Source organism: Neomonachus schauinslandi, chromosome 12, assembly GCF_002201575.2.
Source record: "Neomonachus schauinslandi chromosome 12, ASM220157v2, whole genome shotgun sequence".
Classification (NCBI taxonomy): Eukaryota; Metazoa; Chordata; class Mammalia; order Carnivora; family Phocidae; genus Neomonachus; species Neomonachus schauinslandi.
In genome coordinates, this window is record NC_058414.1 from 77,913,218 (window position 1) to 77,930,948 (window position 17,731).

The following is a 17,731-nucleotide window of genomic DNA, read 5'->3' on the forward strand; positions in this document are numbered from 1 at the left end:
TCATGACACATTCATTTAAAAAAGTGAACGTGGGGGTGCCTGGGTGGTTCAGTCGGTTAAACATCTGCCTTTGGCTCAGGTCATGACCTCTGGGTCCTGGGGTCAGCCATGCATCGGGCTCCGCACTCAGCGGGGAGTCTGCTGCTCCCTCTCCTGCTGCCCTCCCACTGCTCCTGCTCTGTCAAGTAAAAATTTAAAAAAACAAAAGAGTGAACATGTAGGGTGCCTGGGTGGCTCAGACAGTTAAGCGTCTGCCTTTGGTTCAGGATCCTGGGATTGAGCCCTGAGTTGGCCTCCCTGCTCAGCGGGGAGTATGCTTCCCCTTCTCCCCCCATCACCACTAATGCTCTCTCTTGCGCACTCTATCTCAAGTAAAATCTTTAAAAAAATGAACATGTATATAAATATTATGGCCATTCCAATTATTAACTCCAGAATTTCAAAAATCAGGTACTATAAAATTGACTCATTCTTAAGGTCTGAAGTTTCTTCTTGCTGTATCCTAAAACATAACTGCCATTTCATGACATTTACTTGAAGATTTTCCTCAGCATTTTGAGCTTTAAAATTACCTAGATTTGAAAAGTATAACCTCCTAATTGTCATTTCTACAGCTTTATTTTCTTATTTTGAAAATGATTTTTGTTATCAAATTTAACTGCCTCTGTAGGGTGTGCTTTATTTCTGCCAAAGTAGACAAGTTATATTAAATAAAAAGTATTATCAAATCACACACTAGTTGAGACAAAAGAGGTGAAAGGCAGATAGCAATTTCCCCTGAGCATTCACATTTCTCCCCTTTCTATTTTCCTTTGACATCCTGAATGCAGATCTTCCAAGGTAAGACTCACAGTGAGAGGGAAAGAAACACAGCAACTGCCTAGATTTGCTGATTTCCTTAAAACTCTTAAACCCAAAGTGCTTAAACTCCAAAGCTAAAACTCCTAGAGAAAGGGTATCATAAACCTACTTAAAAATTTTTTTTATTTGAGCGAGCGAGCTGTCCAGGCACGTGGCAGGGGGGAGGGGCAGAGGGAGAGGGAGAACCAGACCCCCGCCCCCACTCTGAGCAGGGAGCCTGATGCAGGGATCCATCCTAGGACCCTGAGATCATGACCAAAGGCAGACACTTAACAGACTGAGCCACCCAGGTGCCCCTGAACACTACTTTTTAACCATTTGTAAATTATTCCTGCTTATCCCTTAAAATGTGCAACAGTTCTGTAGTGTCACTCAGAGTTCTTACAGTCTCCAGACTATAAGAAATTAGGGTGGAGGGATATTTAGAGGAAGATTTCAGTTAAATTTCCTTGGACTCTTGGGTAAATATGGGTGGGTCACTTTTTTTGGTTAATGGAATGAGATTATGAAAGATTAATAAAGGTAGCCTTGGGCAGAAAAGATGAGGATTCAGATAGCTGTCAAATTCAGTTACTAAATTTCTTAAAATACAAATTAAGAAGTAAGAGGAGACTTACTGTTGATATGGTACGATGTACCCCACCATGCACACTCTGGTCCTGCAGGACTGGATTGCTCTCCAGTTTGCAACACCCTTAACCTACATCTGCTAATTGTCATCTCAAACCATGGTCCCTTCTCTTCCTTATACTCCAGCAGCAACAAAGACCTGGAGTTCCCCAAGTGCCAAAGCTATTTTGGATACTTTACAACATACTCATCCCTCCTGGCAGAATACCTCTTTAGCATCTTATTCTGGTGTTTTCATGACACTCCTCCAATACTGTGTTCTTTTCAATCTCAAGAACACAGAGCCAGGATCTCACCACACCACTGTTTGCATTTACAATGGCACTTTTTTTTTTCTTTTAAAAATAAATCTAGCAAATAAGTAGGTCTAGTCTCTGTGTTCCTATCATTCAACACACTGCTTGGCACATAATTTCTTTTTTTTTTTTTAAAGATTTTATTTATTTATTTGACAGAGAGATAGAGAGCACAAGTAGGCAGAGAGGCAGGCAGAGGGAGAGGGAGAAGCAGGCTCTCCGCCGAGCAAGGAGCCTGACGCGGGGCTCGATCCCAGGACCCTGGGATCACGACCCGAGCCGAAGGCAGCCGTTTAACTGACTGAGCCACCCAGGCGCCCCACATAATTTCTTATTATATTTGTACGTGATTATGGAGACTAAGTTAACTAAATGACTTGAACATAATGTATTACACCCTTTGTCACATTTTAAAATAATCTTTAATAACCTATTTTTTGTTCAAAGGCAGCTGATTACTAGTACCACTTAAGTAGCAGCATTTTATTAAAAAATAGGTGAAAAAAATTTTAACTTAAGATTATAAAGTACATACCTTTAATATCAACTGTTTCTTTAAAGGTATAACTATATTTACTTGAAATTCACTGCATTTCCTTAAAACTACTCTGAAATTAAACTTTTCATGAACAGACTTTTTCCTTCTGTTCTGTTACTTCACTGTACTTCTAGTCAAGTAAATCATGGCTAACAATATCAGATTCTTATATTGTTATGTTGCTCATTTTAGAATGAGCTCCTTCCTTTGTTACCTAATGCTTTGTTCTGTAAATGTGCAGCAATACAAACACATTTCTCTCAAACCAAAGAATCCAAAGTGTGGCAGGTGGTTTTACTAGCACAAAAGCTAATCTACGAAATATCTGGATCGTTCTTATTCTTTATTTTTTGGAAACATGTAATAATTTTTCTTTCAATTATCCCTAGTTTTATAATTTGTGATATCCTCTACATTCAGGTTTTACTTTCATGCCTTAACTTTGATAATTACTAAGTTCCTGGCTCTAATCAAACATAATGTAACCACCTCTGCTTTTCTGTTTTTCCATTCCTGATGCTGATCCTACAGCTCTGGGATGAGACTGCGACCACACGAAGCTCGGGTGGCATCAGGCTGCGGCTCTGGCGCCGCTCCCTTCACATTCTGGTTTTTCCTTTCTCAAGTACCAGGGACTGTCTGGCTGTTGCCATCCTGCACATCTTAGCAGAACAGCTCTGTATGCAGAGCTTCTGACCCTGAAGCAAGCACATATCTGAGAGATTTCCTAGGGGGACCCTACCAGCAAAAAACAAGGGACCAGCTAAGGGTGAACAAATACAGAAGAGTTACAGTTAGTAAGTCTCCAAGCCTTTCCTGAGATGTCAGGAAAGTGGAGTAAATTTCACCGACCTGTACCTGGAGCCAGGTTCCAACAGCTCAGCTAGCTTTAAGGCCCTTTCTCCACTCCCCCAACCCCTGCTCCACTATTCCTCTTCTCCGACTATTCCTTTCCTGTAAAGGGCAGTCTACTGTCTGTGTTTTCTATCACCTTTTCTTTTTAGACCTCTGTTAAAATACAATGGAAGAACAAATAAGATACATATGCCCTTGAGAAAGAAAAAAGAATCTCAGCTGTTTTCGTCCATTTTCATTATTTCATTGATTTCATAAAATGATTGTTACTCCAAAGTAAAGCTCTTCCTTTATTTATACAAGTATTTTTTGTAATTTTTCTCAAGTCTATCAAAGAAATAACCCTTAAGGGCTTTTCAAATCTCAGAACCAAAGGAATTGCAGTTTGAGCTCAGACCTGTAAAGAGATTCGAAGTCATCACTCCCATTCTTAAAATAAAGAGCTAAACAACCTGAAAATCAATGACTTTTCTTGGACTTGTCAGAGAACTAAGGTTGCAGGGCAAACCACTAACCCAACACCTGGAGACACAATCAAAACCAGAGAGGTGTAATATTGGAAATAGAAGTCAGTGGAGGCCATGAAGAGTAGGACTACTTACTTGACAAGTAATTTGGACAAATTACTAGAAGCTTAGTGCAGAGAGTGAGAAACTCCTGGTGCTGTCATCAGAAGGGGGCGTCTATAGTAATCCCACCAAGTTCTCATTGTAGGGATCCAAGAAAGATGCCCATGTGGACTTGGCAGGAAGAAGGGAAGAAAAGCCACTGTTAAACCTCCCATATTCTTCTACCTAACAAAGGGGGGTGGATTTTGCCAAAAGGAAACACTGAATAATTGTCCCTGCTGCAGAGAGAAAAGGCTACCCTCTGCAGTCTTTCGCAGCCTTCTGATCTCTTCTACACCTGAGTGAAGAGGAGGCACAACTTCAAGGAAACAGACTGGATATCCTTTAAGCGAGGAAGGGAATAAGGCATATGGTGGGAAGGGAAGCCATACTCCTAGACAAGGGACAGAAACACTTGTGAAGGCTACAGCCCCGAGACCTAGGCCTACTAAAAATCCGAGATGCAGTCAGACTGTAGAACAGTCCCTACTCCCCAACACTCTACCACAGCACCAACAGAGCTCCAGGATAACAGCGGAGGGGCTGTAAGACTCTTTCTGAAGATGAATACTCAGGAAAGCCTCAAGTCAAAAGGACATTAGGAGAATTTGAAGCTTCTTGTACCTACAAACATTACAATAAACATTAAACACAGCCTACCTTCCAGTCAGATTAATGTAAATCCTCACAGTAAAGGCAAATATACCTCAGTTCTTATAATCTGATACAACAGGCCTGGCTTTCAAAAAAAAAAAAAAAAAACTTACAAAACATGCCAAAAGAGAAAAAGAAACAGACTGGAGAGACAAAGCAAGCATCCCAATGGGATTTAGTGGTGACAGAGATGTTATAGTTATTAAAAAAAAAAAGGGAGGGCGCCTAGGTGGCTCAGTTGGTTAAGCGACTGCCTTCGGCTCAGGTCATGATCCTGGAGTCCCAGGGTCGAGTCCCGCATCGGGCTCCCTGCTCGGCAGGGAGTCTGCTTCTCCCTCTGACCCTCCTCCCTCTCATGCTCTCTGTCTCTCATTCTCTCTCTCTCAAATAAATAAATAAAATCTTTAAAAAAAAAAAAGGGAGTTTAACTTAGATTAATAAATTAAGGGCTCTAATGGAAAAAGTTAAAAACATGCAAGAATAGATGGGTAATGTAAATAAGTAGATGGGAACTCCGAGAAAGACTCAAAGAGAAATGCTAGAGGTTAGTAACACTAGCACAAATGAACACAGCCTTTGATGGGCTCATCAGCAGACCTGAGGATTCTGAGGAAGAGTCAGTGAACTTGAAGAAAGGTCAACATACACTTCCCAATCTCAAATGCAAGGAGAAAAAAACAAAAACAAACATCCCATAACTGCGGGACAATATCAAATATGGGTGACACAAATATAACTGGACTACAAGGAGGAGGTGAGAATGGGACAGAAGGAAAATCTGAAGTAATCACGGCCGAGAATTTTCCGCAAACTGAACGACAGACACCAACCCACAGAAACAGAAAGTTCAGAGAATGCCAAGCAAGAGAATCATAAAGCCTATCCCTAGGCATATCATACTCAAACTCAGGAAACTAAGACAAGGAGAAAATACTGAAGTCAGAACACAGGAGCTTCAGACTTCTCATCAGAAAGCATGCAAGCAAGAAAAGCATGAATTGAAACCTTCAGAGTGTTGAAAGAGAAAAAAAGGCTAACTGAGAATCCTATATTCAGCGAAATTATCCTTTATACATGAAGGAAAAACAGACAAACAAAAACTGAGAACCTCATCACCAGTCGTCCTGCCTTGCAAGAGGTATTTAAAGAAGCTTTTCAGAAAAATAAGGAAAATGACACCAGTCAGAAACCTGGGTCTACACAAAGAGTATCAGGAGAAGGAATGAAGGTAAAATACTAAAATTTTTATTTTTCTTGTTTTCTTATTCTCAATATCTAAAAATTAACCATTTAAAGCAATAATAGTAACAATGCACTAGATGATAAAAACATCACGGTAATGAAGGACAGAAGTATCAGTGAAATAAATGACAGCTGTCACAAGGGATGGGAGGGAGGAGTTGGGAATTCTCTATTCTAGGACAGCTGTACTACACTTGAAGACTTATAATGTTGTTTGAATATGGACTTGAATATTTTAAAATGTAGACTGTAAACCCTAGAGCCACCACTAAACTACTCCTAACCAAGTTTAAAAAACAAAAAAACAGGGGGCGCCTGGGTGGCTCAGTTGGTTAAGCGACTGCCTTCGGCTCAGGTCATGATCCTGGAGTCCCGGGATCGAGTCCCGCATCGGGCTCCCTGCTCAGCGGGGGGTCTGCTTCTCCCTCTGACCCTCTTCCCTCTCTTGCTATCTGTCTCTCATTCTCTCTCTCTCAAATAAATAAAATCTTTAAAAAACAAAACAAAACAAAAAACAAAAAAAACCCCCAAAAAACAGGTAGTACATCAAAGGAAAATCACATAAAATTGAATCACATAAAATGCTCAATTCAAATGAGAGAAGGCAGAAATGGGTGGGGAAGGGGACAAGGGACAAATGACAAATCCAAGGAAGTGACAACCCTTAACTAAGACTGTAGAACTTCAGCCAACTATATCACTTTAAATATAAATAGTCTAAACATAGCCATTAAAAGACAGAGATGTCTGACTGGATTAAAAAGAAAAAAAAACAAAAAAAAACCCAAGAGGCAATTCAATGCTGTCCACCAGAAACCCACTTTAAACACAAGGAATCAGATAGGTTAACAGTAAACAGAGAAAGACACCAGGCTAACTAATCAAAAGAAAGCTGGAGTGGCCGTATTAGTTTAAGACAAAGCAGACTTCAGAAAAAAAAAATAATTATCAGGGATAAAGAGGGATTTTATACAATGATAAAGGAGTTAATTACATAAAAAGACGTAACACTGCTGCACTTATTAAAAAAAAAAAAACCTGACGTCAGTGGATGTTATGACCCTGTAACACCCAGTATAAGTTTCAATGCATTTGTTATAACTCATTTTAGAGGTCCATCTGCTCTACTAGGCTTCAGCATATGGAGATATGGAGAACAAATATCTTCATTTGCTCAGCTTGGTTTCCCCAACACCCAGCAAGTCAAAAACTTGAATAAATACTCAATAAATATCTACCAAATGTGTGAATCTGAATTTAACACGTCATGTTCATCAATATTTAGCTGTATAAGTGAGTTACTGTTTCATTAAAAATACAAAGTCCCAGTTGCATTAATCTTTTAAAACAGAAGATTGTGGTTTTATAGTCATCTGCCACTATTATCAAATAGCTACCTGGTTTAATAATAATGAAAACAATTATGATGAATGCATGAATTGTTCACAGGGTTAAGATGCTACATTGCTTTACTATTACCTGTCAGTTTATTCATTTGAAGTGATTCACAAGTTAGTAATGCAAAGCAAATGATACACATAGAAAGCAGAAATTAAGAGATTTGTGAAAAGATTAAAAATAAATGTAAATGTATGTACATTATAGAAGTGTAACTCTCATGCACAAATTTCAGAATGCCTGAATTTTGTCTATTTAAATTGTATATTAGGGCATAGTTAAATAATTTATACCACTAACATAAACAAAATGCAAACATGAAATGGATACATTCTTAGACAAATCATAGGGCCCAAAGATGAAAGATGTGGAACATGACATTTTATTCAATTTGTCCTATGTATGAGTCGAATAACAACTGAAGAGAAAAAATATTTATTTGGTCATCTCTAAATTATGTAATTCAGCAACATCTTCATTCATTTCTATCCGGCTGGGTTAAAGAAATTCTGGAAGTTTGGGCGCCTGGGTGGCTCAGTTGGTTAAGCGACTGCCTTCGGCTCAGGTCATGATCCTGGAGTCCCTGGATCGAGTCCCATATCGGGCTCCCTGCTCAGCAGGGAGTCTGCTTCTCCCTCTGACCCTCCCCCCCTCATGTGCTCTCTCTCTCTCATTCTCTCTCTCTCAAATAAATAAATAAAATCTTAAAAAAAAAAAAAGAAATTCTGGAAGTTTCAATTTCATAGAACTCAGAAGACCAGCATAACTATGAAAAAAATTATTTTGCACTCAGGAACACCTCCTTATTATAAATTGCCCAGCTTTTTTAGATAACAGCTGATTTTCATTTTATTATTTGGGGTATTCCCCTTATGTACCCAATAGGTGAAAATCTGATGTCCTAACATAAGGCACATGGGAATGATTACTTACAGGATAGAATGTACTGATACTCTTCTCCCTCCATCAAATAATTCTTTCAAAGTTTCTTTCAAATACCACTACTCAATTTATTAAAATTCATTTTCACTCAACTTTGCAGGCAAAGTGATTATAAAATGTACATTTTCATAGGCTTGTAAATATTTGATGTTCATTCTGAGCCAGGTGGGGGAATGGGAAATATGGACCACTTACCTGACATGCATTATAAAGGAGTTGGTGTTCTAGTTTTTTAATACCCAGAATCTGCTGAAACATCTCATAGAGTTGCTCCTTGCTCAGAATAAGTTCAGACACAGCACTTAGGGCCATTCTATTGGACTGTTTGCACATATCCTCTTCACCTCTGTAAATGGCATCATATTTAGCTATCCATGAACTAAGCACCGTCTCTTTGCTCAAGCCATCAATTTCTGGCAGACTCCGCACACGTTTTTCTATGTTTTTCTTAAACACCTCTCTGAAGTCATTAGCAGAACACCCTCCACTCTGAACCATTCTGGCCACTCGATCACTCTTCAGAAAAACCTAGGAGACAACAAAAAACAGACAAAAAACCCATTTACAATTAGGCAGGAACACTAACAGTCCTTGCTTTTAACAATCCAGCCAGAATTATGACACCAAGTATTCCACAATGATTCAAAATGTTTTATAACATATGGTAAATAATGACATAAAGAAGGACCCCAATATTCTAAAATGATGAAATGTTTACAAGAGGCAGTAATGAAAGCTAAGAAATCGTATGATGAGGCAACCTGAACTACATGCACCCCCACCTGAAGGTCATGGGCATCTCTGCAACTGAATCCTTTCACAGTTAAGAAGTTAATTGGAGATGTAAACTCAACTTCTTTATCTGTACTTTAGAGTTCTGGCTAGTTTTTCAGCAGGGAGGGGGTTCCCAATTATTTGAATGAGGATCTGAAGGTCAATAGTTGGTATCCAAGTCAGTACCCAGCACGTATAACTTAATCAAAGCTGCTCCATAGCTGGGGGATTAGGGTGCAACCGTCCCCCCCCCATCCCGGACTTCACCAGTCCAACTTCTTGCACATGTCTCAGAGCCGGTAAGAATGGATGAAAGAAAAGCAAAATCTGTAAGAAATATCTAGATGTTCCCTAGTGCCAAGCAATAACATACAAAGACAACCACAGAGAGAGAGAGAGAGAGGTTCGTGAAATTGACAGGAAGAGATGAGTAATAATAAGGTCTTACTGTGCAAAACATCAGAGTTGGCCTTAGAACTCTCCTTTCTTCTAAGTTACAGACCCAAATATCAATAAATATCAGTCAAGATTCATTAAATATCTATTCCGTCATCAACAGTCCTAAGAATCCTCTTCAAAGCAGGTAACACTGCTTTTATTCCTATTTTTCCTATGACAACAAAAAATTCTCCTAGAAGAGCCTGTAGGATTATTCAGTGCAGTCCCCATGAGTTAGAGCTGTTAAGCTTATGAAACAAAAATCCATGTCAACTTTTACCCTAAAAACTGACTTGGAATAATGGTACTGAGTTAGGACCCCACTACTTGGACTGGACTATCATCATGTCTGTCTGGCGTGTGGGTAAGCAGCACACATGTTCCGTATAAAGTGGCCTCACTGGTCCCAGTGACCGTCACCTGACTCCAAACTTTTCCCCAATATTTGATTTCTCCCCTTTTAGAGTCATTCACCCAAAATGTTGTTTCCTATCTTTGCTCAATGGCCAGAGGATTCCTGACTCTCGAACATTTTGGCTAATGTACTGAAATAGGGGTTGTAAATTCTACATTGGGCAAACATTTAACACATACACACAACATTTCCTGTCTCTCTATCAGCTGTGCCTCAGTCAGTATAGAAAAGACTTATTTTCTGTTTCTAAGCTGAAACTAATTCTTAAGAGACAGGTGTAAGAATAATGCCTTTACTTTATGCAGATGAACGAAAATATATTCCATAATGTACTTTGTCCAAGAATACCATTAACTACTTCGGGACACATTAAGGGTGATTTCATCTCCTTTGCCACCCTCATTTCATTGCACAACTCTCACTGGGTACTAGAATTCAAGATAAATTATATATACACGTATTTTTTCCTAATTCCTAGGAGACTTTTATATTGTTAAATGGGAACATATGGAAGCTCAGGAATCAAAGTCGTCAATTTATTACTTTTCTGTGCTGCCCTCCCAGTACCCTGCCTGTGTCAGTTAGTGCAACTTCACAAAGTGTTGGAGGGAGGAAGGAAGGGGGAAGAAGGGCTCCCTTCTCACACCTGCAGGCACGTGGCACGAACACGTGGGCAGCTTATCCCAGCCTGAGGGTGGCTTCCTAGTGCACCACCCCCACTGGCAGATCCCCAGTGAGTTCTACAGTGCCGCACCTCAGAAGGCAGACTCCCCAGGTGTCCCATTAGTGTGGCACTTCAGTCAAACTCTCTGCCATGCAGTAGGACACGCCACATCTTCTCCAATGAGGTCTGGATCCCAGGCTTTGAGATGTGGGGAGCAGGACCCTCTTCCAGATTTGTTCCTTCCCTGGATGCTGTGCTCCCTATATCTACTACTCCTATATTCTCCAGTTTTCCTTACCCATTGCAACCAATCTCTCACTGATTAAATTTTCCCTAATCAGTTGTGTGGTTTCTGTCTCCAGACTGCACCCCGATACAGAAATATAAGTAACATTCTTTCTATGGGAGAGTATTTAGAGTTGAGATAAACAACTTTTAAAAATTTGGTAATTGCGTACAAAGCTGGAACAGCAAGATATGTTTAATGTGCAATATAAATACCTTAATGCTGGCTTCAGAAAAAGCTTTTAATTACTTGGTATCTAATACTTTTAAGTTGGCAGGGATTTTTATTTTTTCTCAACTTCTGCCTAACTCAGTCCTCAATTCTACCAAGTAACCCAACAATGTTTTTTGAAGAAAGTTTAATAATAAGTCTTTGGAGTGTTAACTCCCCTATAAAACCCTACCTAAAACCATACTAACTCAGTCAAATTACATGTTATTTATGGATACTTACTAAGTAACCTTGTGTCAGGCCTTTTGCTAAGTATTGAGGGGACAGAAGAGTGAATGGGCCAGAGACCCTGCCCTCAAAGCTCACACAACCAGAGAGAGATAGGATAAATAATACAGTAAGAACAAGAATGGCAGCCTATTGAAGGGGAGTAAAGAAAAGTAAGTTATGAACTCCATTGTCTAGGAACAAGGTTGAGGATAAATGGGGCACAAAACAAAGACAGGGACCTGTGATTTGAATGACCTGTGGGTTGAAGGGGAAAAGGGAGAAAACACATTTCAGGAAAACAACAGAAATAAAAAGCACAGAGGCATTAACAGCATGGCCTTTTGAGGGCAATGTAAGAACTTCCATCCTGCAGGAGCATTAAATTTAAGGGTGAGGGGAGCAAAAGTTGTGCCAAGCAGACCAACAGAGACCAGATGGCAAAATGCACTGTGTGCCAAGCAAGGGATCTGAGCTCTCTCTGATAACTGAGAGTCAGTGATGGCTGGGCAACCCAGGTATTAACATGCTGAGAAACAAGAGTTACACAAAAAAACTGGTGGCAGCATCAAGGGTAGATGAAAATAAACCAGAACAGAGATTGGGATATCAGTTATCCAACAAGTACAGCAGACCAGGTAAAAATAGGAAGGACCTAGGGCAAAGGTCATGGGCTAGAGAACTAGGGAGAGGCAAGAGGGAGTTAGAGAAGACAGAATTAACATATGTTGGTTATTTACAGAATGTAGAAAGGCAGGAAAATTTTGATGATTTTTTTTTTAAACTGGGGTGCCTAGATTGCATTAACCAAAGAAGAATACAGATGAACAACATATTTGTGGGGGGGGGCGGGGGGATCAGGGATTATTAGCTTAGTTTTGGTAGGGGTCAGCTTTGAAGACAAAGTAAACTAAAAACAAAGAGTCAAGAACAAGACTCTAAGAAATACCAACATTTAAACAACTGGCAGAAGAGCTTGATCCAAGAGAGGCTGGTAGTGTCAGAGAAGTAGAAGGCAAAATACCATAACAGCGATCAAGAGGGGAGAGCATCTCAAGAGAAAGAGAATCAAATGCCACAAGAGAAAGCACCTAAATTAAGAATAGACTGGTCTTTATCACCAGAGGTCACCTTTGACAGAGATTTCCTGGTGTGGAAGAGAGTGGGAACCCATGTACAGGAGACGAAAGAGGACAAGTTGCCAAAATTAAGACAGCAAACATCTTTTCTTTTAGGAAGCAGGAATTAAAAAAAGGGAATGAGAGAGAAGCAAGAAGCTGGACTGGGAAACTGCATTTAGGCAAGGAGGGAGACAAGTCAGGAAAGAGAGGTAGTTTAAGGTATGGATGACAAAATAATGACGATGTGGCCCTCCTGAGATTAGGATTGCAATTTGATGTGAGACCCGAAGCAGAAACATCAGCTAAAAGCTACTCCCTGGTTCCTAATGCTGAGGTACTGTGAGATGACAAGTACATATTTATCATTTTAAGTTGCTAAATTCTGGGATAATTTGTTATACAGCAATACATAATACATTCATATACCCACACAGTTTACTCTTGCTTCATGTGGGTCTCCGTTATATCATTTTTCCGAAAGAAGTCCCCCCCCACCACACCCCCGCCTATTTGTCATTCTTACCCTTTTATCTTGCTCTAGTTTTCTTTTTAGTACATGGCACCAGATACATATTTGTCTCCCCAAAATAGAAAGTATGTACCACCAGAGCAGACACTCAGTTTTGTATGCCTCTGAATCCAGTGCCTAATATGGAGCCCGTCCTATAATTAGAGCTGAATAAAGATTCATTGAAGAAAGTAAGGACTATCTATAGACATTGAATTCTCTTGAAGCTAAAGATTAGATAGGCATCTAGCTCCCAGATTTCCTGAGCTATGGATGCCTGTGTGAGAGGAACCAGGAGATGGATACACACTAAGAAACCGAACGTATAAGATGTGGTACGACTGAAAGGAATACACTTCAGAAGACAAGAGAGAGTTTGCATGAGGAAGGAAAAAGTAATGATCTGAAAGCAGGAGTAAGCAACAGTCCTCCTCTGACCCGAAGTATAGGAAAGGAAGGCCTACCATCATCATAAGAAGGCTGCTTTTCTCTTCCGTGCTCCCCTTTGGGATTCTGTGCTGACGAGCATCCACTTTGCACATGCTCCCAATTCTGACACCATCACAAAGTGCGATCCAACAAATGATCCTCGTATCACTCAAGCTGCAGACATGGCTAATACCAACCAATAGCTCTCCTTACTTGTAAGGTTAGGGTCCCAGTGGGACAAATCTCATAATGGAATGCATGACTTTTCCTATTGTTTGCTCTGCCTTCTGTCTGCTTCAGTGAATGTCAGATCCTACTTCTTTTGAGACCTGGAAACCATTCTCAACTCCCCATCTTCTCCATGTTTATTTCCCAACTTCCAACTTGTCACTAAACCCTGATGATCCTACCAGCCCCTAAATTCCTCTCAGATCATCTTTGCCTCTTCTTGTGCCCGCAAGAGTTCTTCATGCCCCTCATTCTGTCTCAGCTGGCTAAGAGCAATAGCCTCTTAACTAGCCTTCCTGCCTCACAAATTTTCCTAAAAGCCACCCAACTCCCATTTCCCCAACTTTTTCCCTTCAGTAGTATCAAACTAGTGTTTTTTTTGTTTTTGTTTTTGTTTTTTGTTCTTTTAATCTGGTCATTTCAATCCTTCTCCAGCTTACAAATTCTTCACTGACTTTCCACCAAAATTGTCCACCAAGGTCCTACTTCAAATAGCTCCAAACTACCACTCTGGCTTCATCACTAGGCATTCTCCCTTGCTCATTCTCCATGCACTAGCTCCACTCGTCTTCTTTCCAAAACTTCACACTGTCCATCTCACCATCATCTAATTATCCCTTAATAATGCATCAGATCCCACTCCATCAACCTTCTTTAGTGATTCCTTCCCCAATTGCCTTGAATCAGCCTGATCCTGTGTTGTTTGTATGTAATCCCAGTACCCTTTTTCTCCTTTAAAGTACTTATCACCTTGTAATTGTGATAATTAAGTGCGGGTTCTAGTGCCATTTTTTTTTACTCACTAGAGTGTAAGTCCCATGAAGCCAAAGATGGTTTCACTTTCCACTATATCTTAGTGCCTACCACCAGTCCAAGCACTAAGAGCAAGCACTTAGAAAATATCCACGGAATGAGCTAATGAGGAGGGAATTAATGGTATGGATGGTTATTTCCCCATCCATGCACTTGCATAACTTCAATTAACCACTAAGATTTACTGATTTTTAATTATATGCTTAACCTAAGACATAGATCTTGTCCACATGAATGGGAGAGAGAAAGACATCTCAGAAGGATGACTGAGTAATGTCACAGAGGAAAGAAAAACTAGTTTTGTGAAGAAAAATGCATATTGTTTAAAAACAATGCATAAATGACAATCTGCTGTAACTGCAAAAATGATAATTTTTAAAGATTTTTCAGGTATTGTAAGTTATGGAACTAACAATGATGGACTTAGTCCCAGGAGATATAAACGATCTTAATATTGTATCCTTTCACAGAAATAACTAAAGGCAGATAAAATGTGGCCATATAAAGAGGCTGGTCCTAGAAGTTGGTCTCCAAGCCTTGGATACATATATACCAGCTTTCTGCTCTAAGGCCCAAGATCCTCAAAGAGATTCTATCTGGGGTACATCTAGGGCACCATATTGGTACTGAAGCAGCCATGGGAATTCTGTTTATGGACAAACTCACTGATGAGCAGGTATTCTGTCTCCCTACAGCTCTTCACATGTTATCTCCTTTTGTGCCCACAATCACCCTATGCCGCCTTTATCTTTTTCTTTTATAGATTAAGTGATTTAGGCTGTGAAGTAATGGCCTAAGGTCACATATTGGAAGAACAGAGACTAATGGAATCCAAAAGCAACAGTACTTATTCTTCTCTCGAAATTCTCCCACTCCTATCAAAGGTTCACCCCTGGCAGCCATAATTCTGATTGGTAATTCCACAGATGTTGGCCCGTCCCATCAGTGACTTTTATGTGAAAATGTCACCGAACACCCAACCAGTTCAGTGTGGGAGTTAGGAAGGGGACATCAAAAAACCATAACATAGCATGTAGTCACAGTTTTCCATATTTTAGCGAGTTATATCTTGTACAGGCACCTGCTGAGCACCACCAATGGTGCTTTCCATCCACCTGCTCAGTTTATATACTAAAAGAAGTCATGGTGAGTAACAAAACTGAAATGTGAGGACTACAACAGAATACTGTATCTGCAAAAACGTCTGCTCAACTGTCCAAATAAAACTTCAAATACACTTTTCCACAAAAGCACTTATTGTTCACACATTACTTTTGATCTGATCCATGCATTGCTTCTTCGCTTCAGAAGGATTGTATAATGACGAGAAGAACATTATCTGCTTGCCAAATCATTGTGGCTATCCATGAGATGCTTCCTGGGAAGGCTGCCCTCATGTGTTCTGCCAGAAAAACATGGAGAACGTACAAGAGCCCCACTTATAAGAGATGCCTTTTTCTCCTTAATAATACCAACTACTACTAATTCCCATAATGTATGCTGTGCATAGAGAAACAATGGCTGTTTTTAAAATGATTTGTCAGGTGTTACCAATTCATGAAGCCTTTTAACAGTGATGGATTTAGTCCCACTACATGTCAATTTCTCATTTTCTACTGTCAACACCAGTATTTATCAGCTCATTTCATATGCCCAAAGCCAGTCATTAGGTTCCCCGTCGGGACTGTATTGTGTCAGTCTCTTCATCCATCTGGAGTCTTTCAAGTTGCCTTTCCAGTCCTCCCTTCCACCTCTCTGGAGAACATAGTTTCTGTTCCAATAAAGGGGCACACTTGTTTAGCACAACACTCGACAAGTTTCCTCCCCCATACCTCACCCATTTGTTCCATAAATATGTTGTCAAAACATACTATGTGCTGGGCAATGTGCTCAGTGTTGGAAATGTACTAGTGAGCCAAAGACATGAGTTTGCTGCCTTCACAGAACTTACACTGGAGGAAAACAAACAATTACAGAAACTAATAGGACTGCAGCTTAGCGAATACTATTGGGAATTTCTGGAGTCATGAGAGTTTGTCACGAAGTTCTGAACCCATCTGAGGAGGTCACAGAGGATTCCCGAAGGAGGTGAGTGGAGATATGAAAATGGAGAGGAATTCATTTGGAAATGTGGGGAGACCAAGGGATAGTGGATGGGGGAAACAGCTGGTCTAAGTGGGCTTGAAATGGTCCTTGGGCTTCAGTGAAGGGAGTAAGGATCTAGCGGAATGAGAAGATGCTAGAGAGGAGGGACAGGATTCATAAGCCGTGGAAGGTATTTGGTTTTTATCTTGAGAACATGGAATGCTTTCCAAACATTAAAGTCAGGGAGTCACGTGATTAAAACAGCATTTTGAAAAAAGCTAGAATATTAACCTTCACAACACAAAGTAGGTGCTAGCATCTATTCTGAAGGCTTTAAAAAATAAAAAATTTAAAAAATTTAAAAAATAAAGCATAGAGGGGGGAAAAGAAACATGCCAGAGATCATGTAGCCAGGAGTGGAAGAGGGGAAAAGTGAAAATTTAAGCCCAGACGGTCTCACTTGAGAGCCCTCTTCTTCCCCCCTCTGCCATGCAACCCAATTTGGGGATTTACCAGCTTATGGTTCATTAAACTGAGCAACAGATTTGAGTGGATGAAAATAATCAGGAGGTGGACGTTTCTCCGGTTACTCTCTACCTCCTCTATGAAGCTTCTCACTGCTTGATACCATTTCTTTATTCTGAGCCTTCAGGGAGGAGCTCCCCATCCTCCCTGAAGGGATCAAACATAGCTGTCCTCATGCCACAGCAAATTCTGTAGAGCATCACTGTATTTCTCCCTTACTTAGGCTATGAATTTCATTAGACCTGCACCTTTAAACCTCTGTAAGGTCTGGCATCATTCAACACTCAAATTTTAAAGAAAATCATGAGGTCCTTTTATTAGTAATGTACTTTGGAAAGTTACTGAATCCAAAGGGTAGTGTTTTGACCCCTGTGGGATGTAGTTTTCCCTGATTCAGTGTAAGTTAATGTAGATTGCAAAGTAATTTTAGTAAAGCTAAATTTATTCAATATTATAATAGAAATCATAGGTTCAACAAGCCACTTATTTATAGTACAATGTTAATACATTGTGGGTTAATTTTTTCTTATTGTGGTTAATCTTTCTTGGCAAAAAATGGAAAGGCTATACTTGACCTTGGTGTTCACTGATCCATGAATTCCAAAGGTTTGGAAACCAATGATTTAACCAGTCCCATTCCCTTATCAAATGTAGGAAAAAAATGATAAAAAAAACTGATAGCAATCTTTTATTTGAAAAATAAATTACGTAAGTGGTAACTTTACACCTCTATCTTTAAACTAGAAAGCAGGTCCTCTCAAAGGACGCTTCCTTATAACTAACCTAACTACCCTTAGAGCAAATCTAAACCCTCTAAGCTACAAAAATCTTCTTGCATTGTCTTATGGTTCAATTGAGAAAAGTTTATATCCAAATAAACAAAGATCTGAAACATATGAAACTTTTTATTGGTAATAATATATGCTATTCCTATTATCTGAACAATATTACAGAGTTTTTAGAAAGTTTTTTTTTTTTTTTAT

The 17,731-nt window shown here is 39.8% G+C and overlaps 1 protein-coding gene across 13 annotated transcripts in view; it reads right to left on the reverse strand.

The window, feature by feature from the left end:
• The window catches only part of CADPS2 (calcium dependent secretion activator 2), a 532,431-nt gene that overhangs the window by 338,515 nt on the left and 176,185 nt on the right, over positions 1–17,731 (reverse strand). For all 13 annotated transcript variants that reach the window (XM_044920121.1, XM_044920119.1, XM_044920123.1 and 10 more), the window contains exon 3: positions 8,220–8,552. In XM_044920121.1, the coding sequence (XP_044776056.1) occupies positions 8,220–8,552 (333 nt within the window). The remainder of the gene's footprint in view (positions 1–8,219; positions 8,553–17,731) is intronic.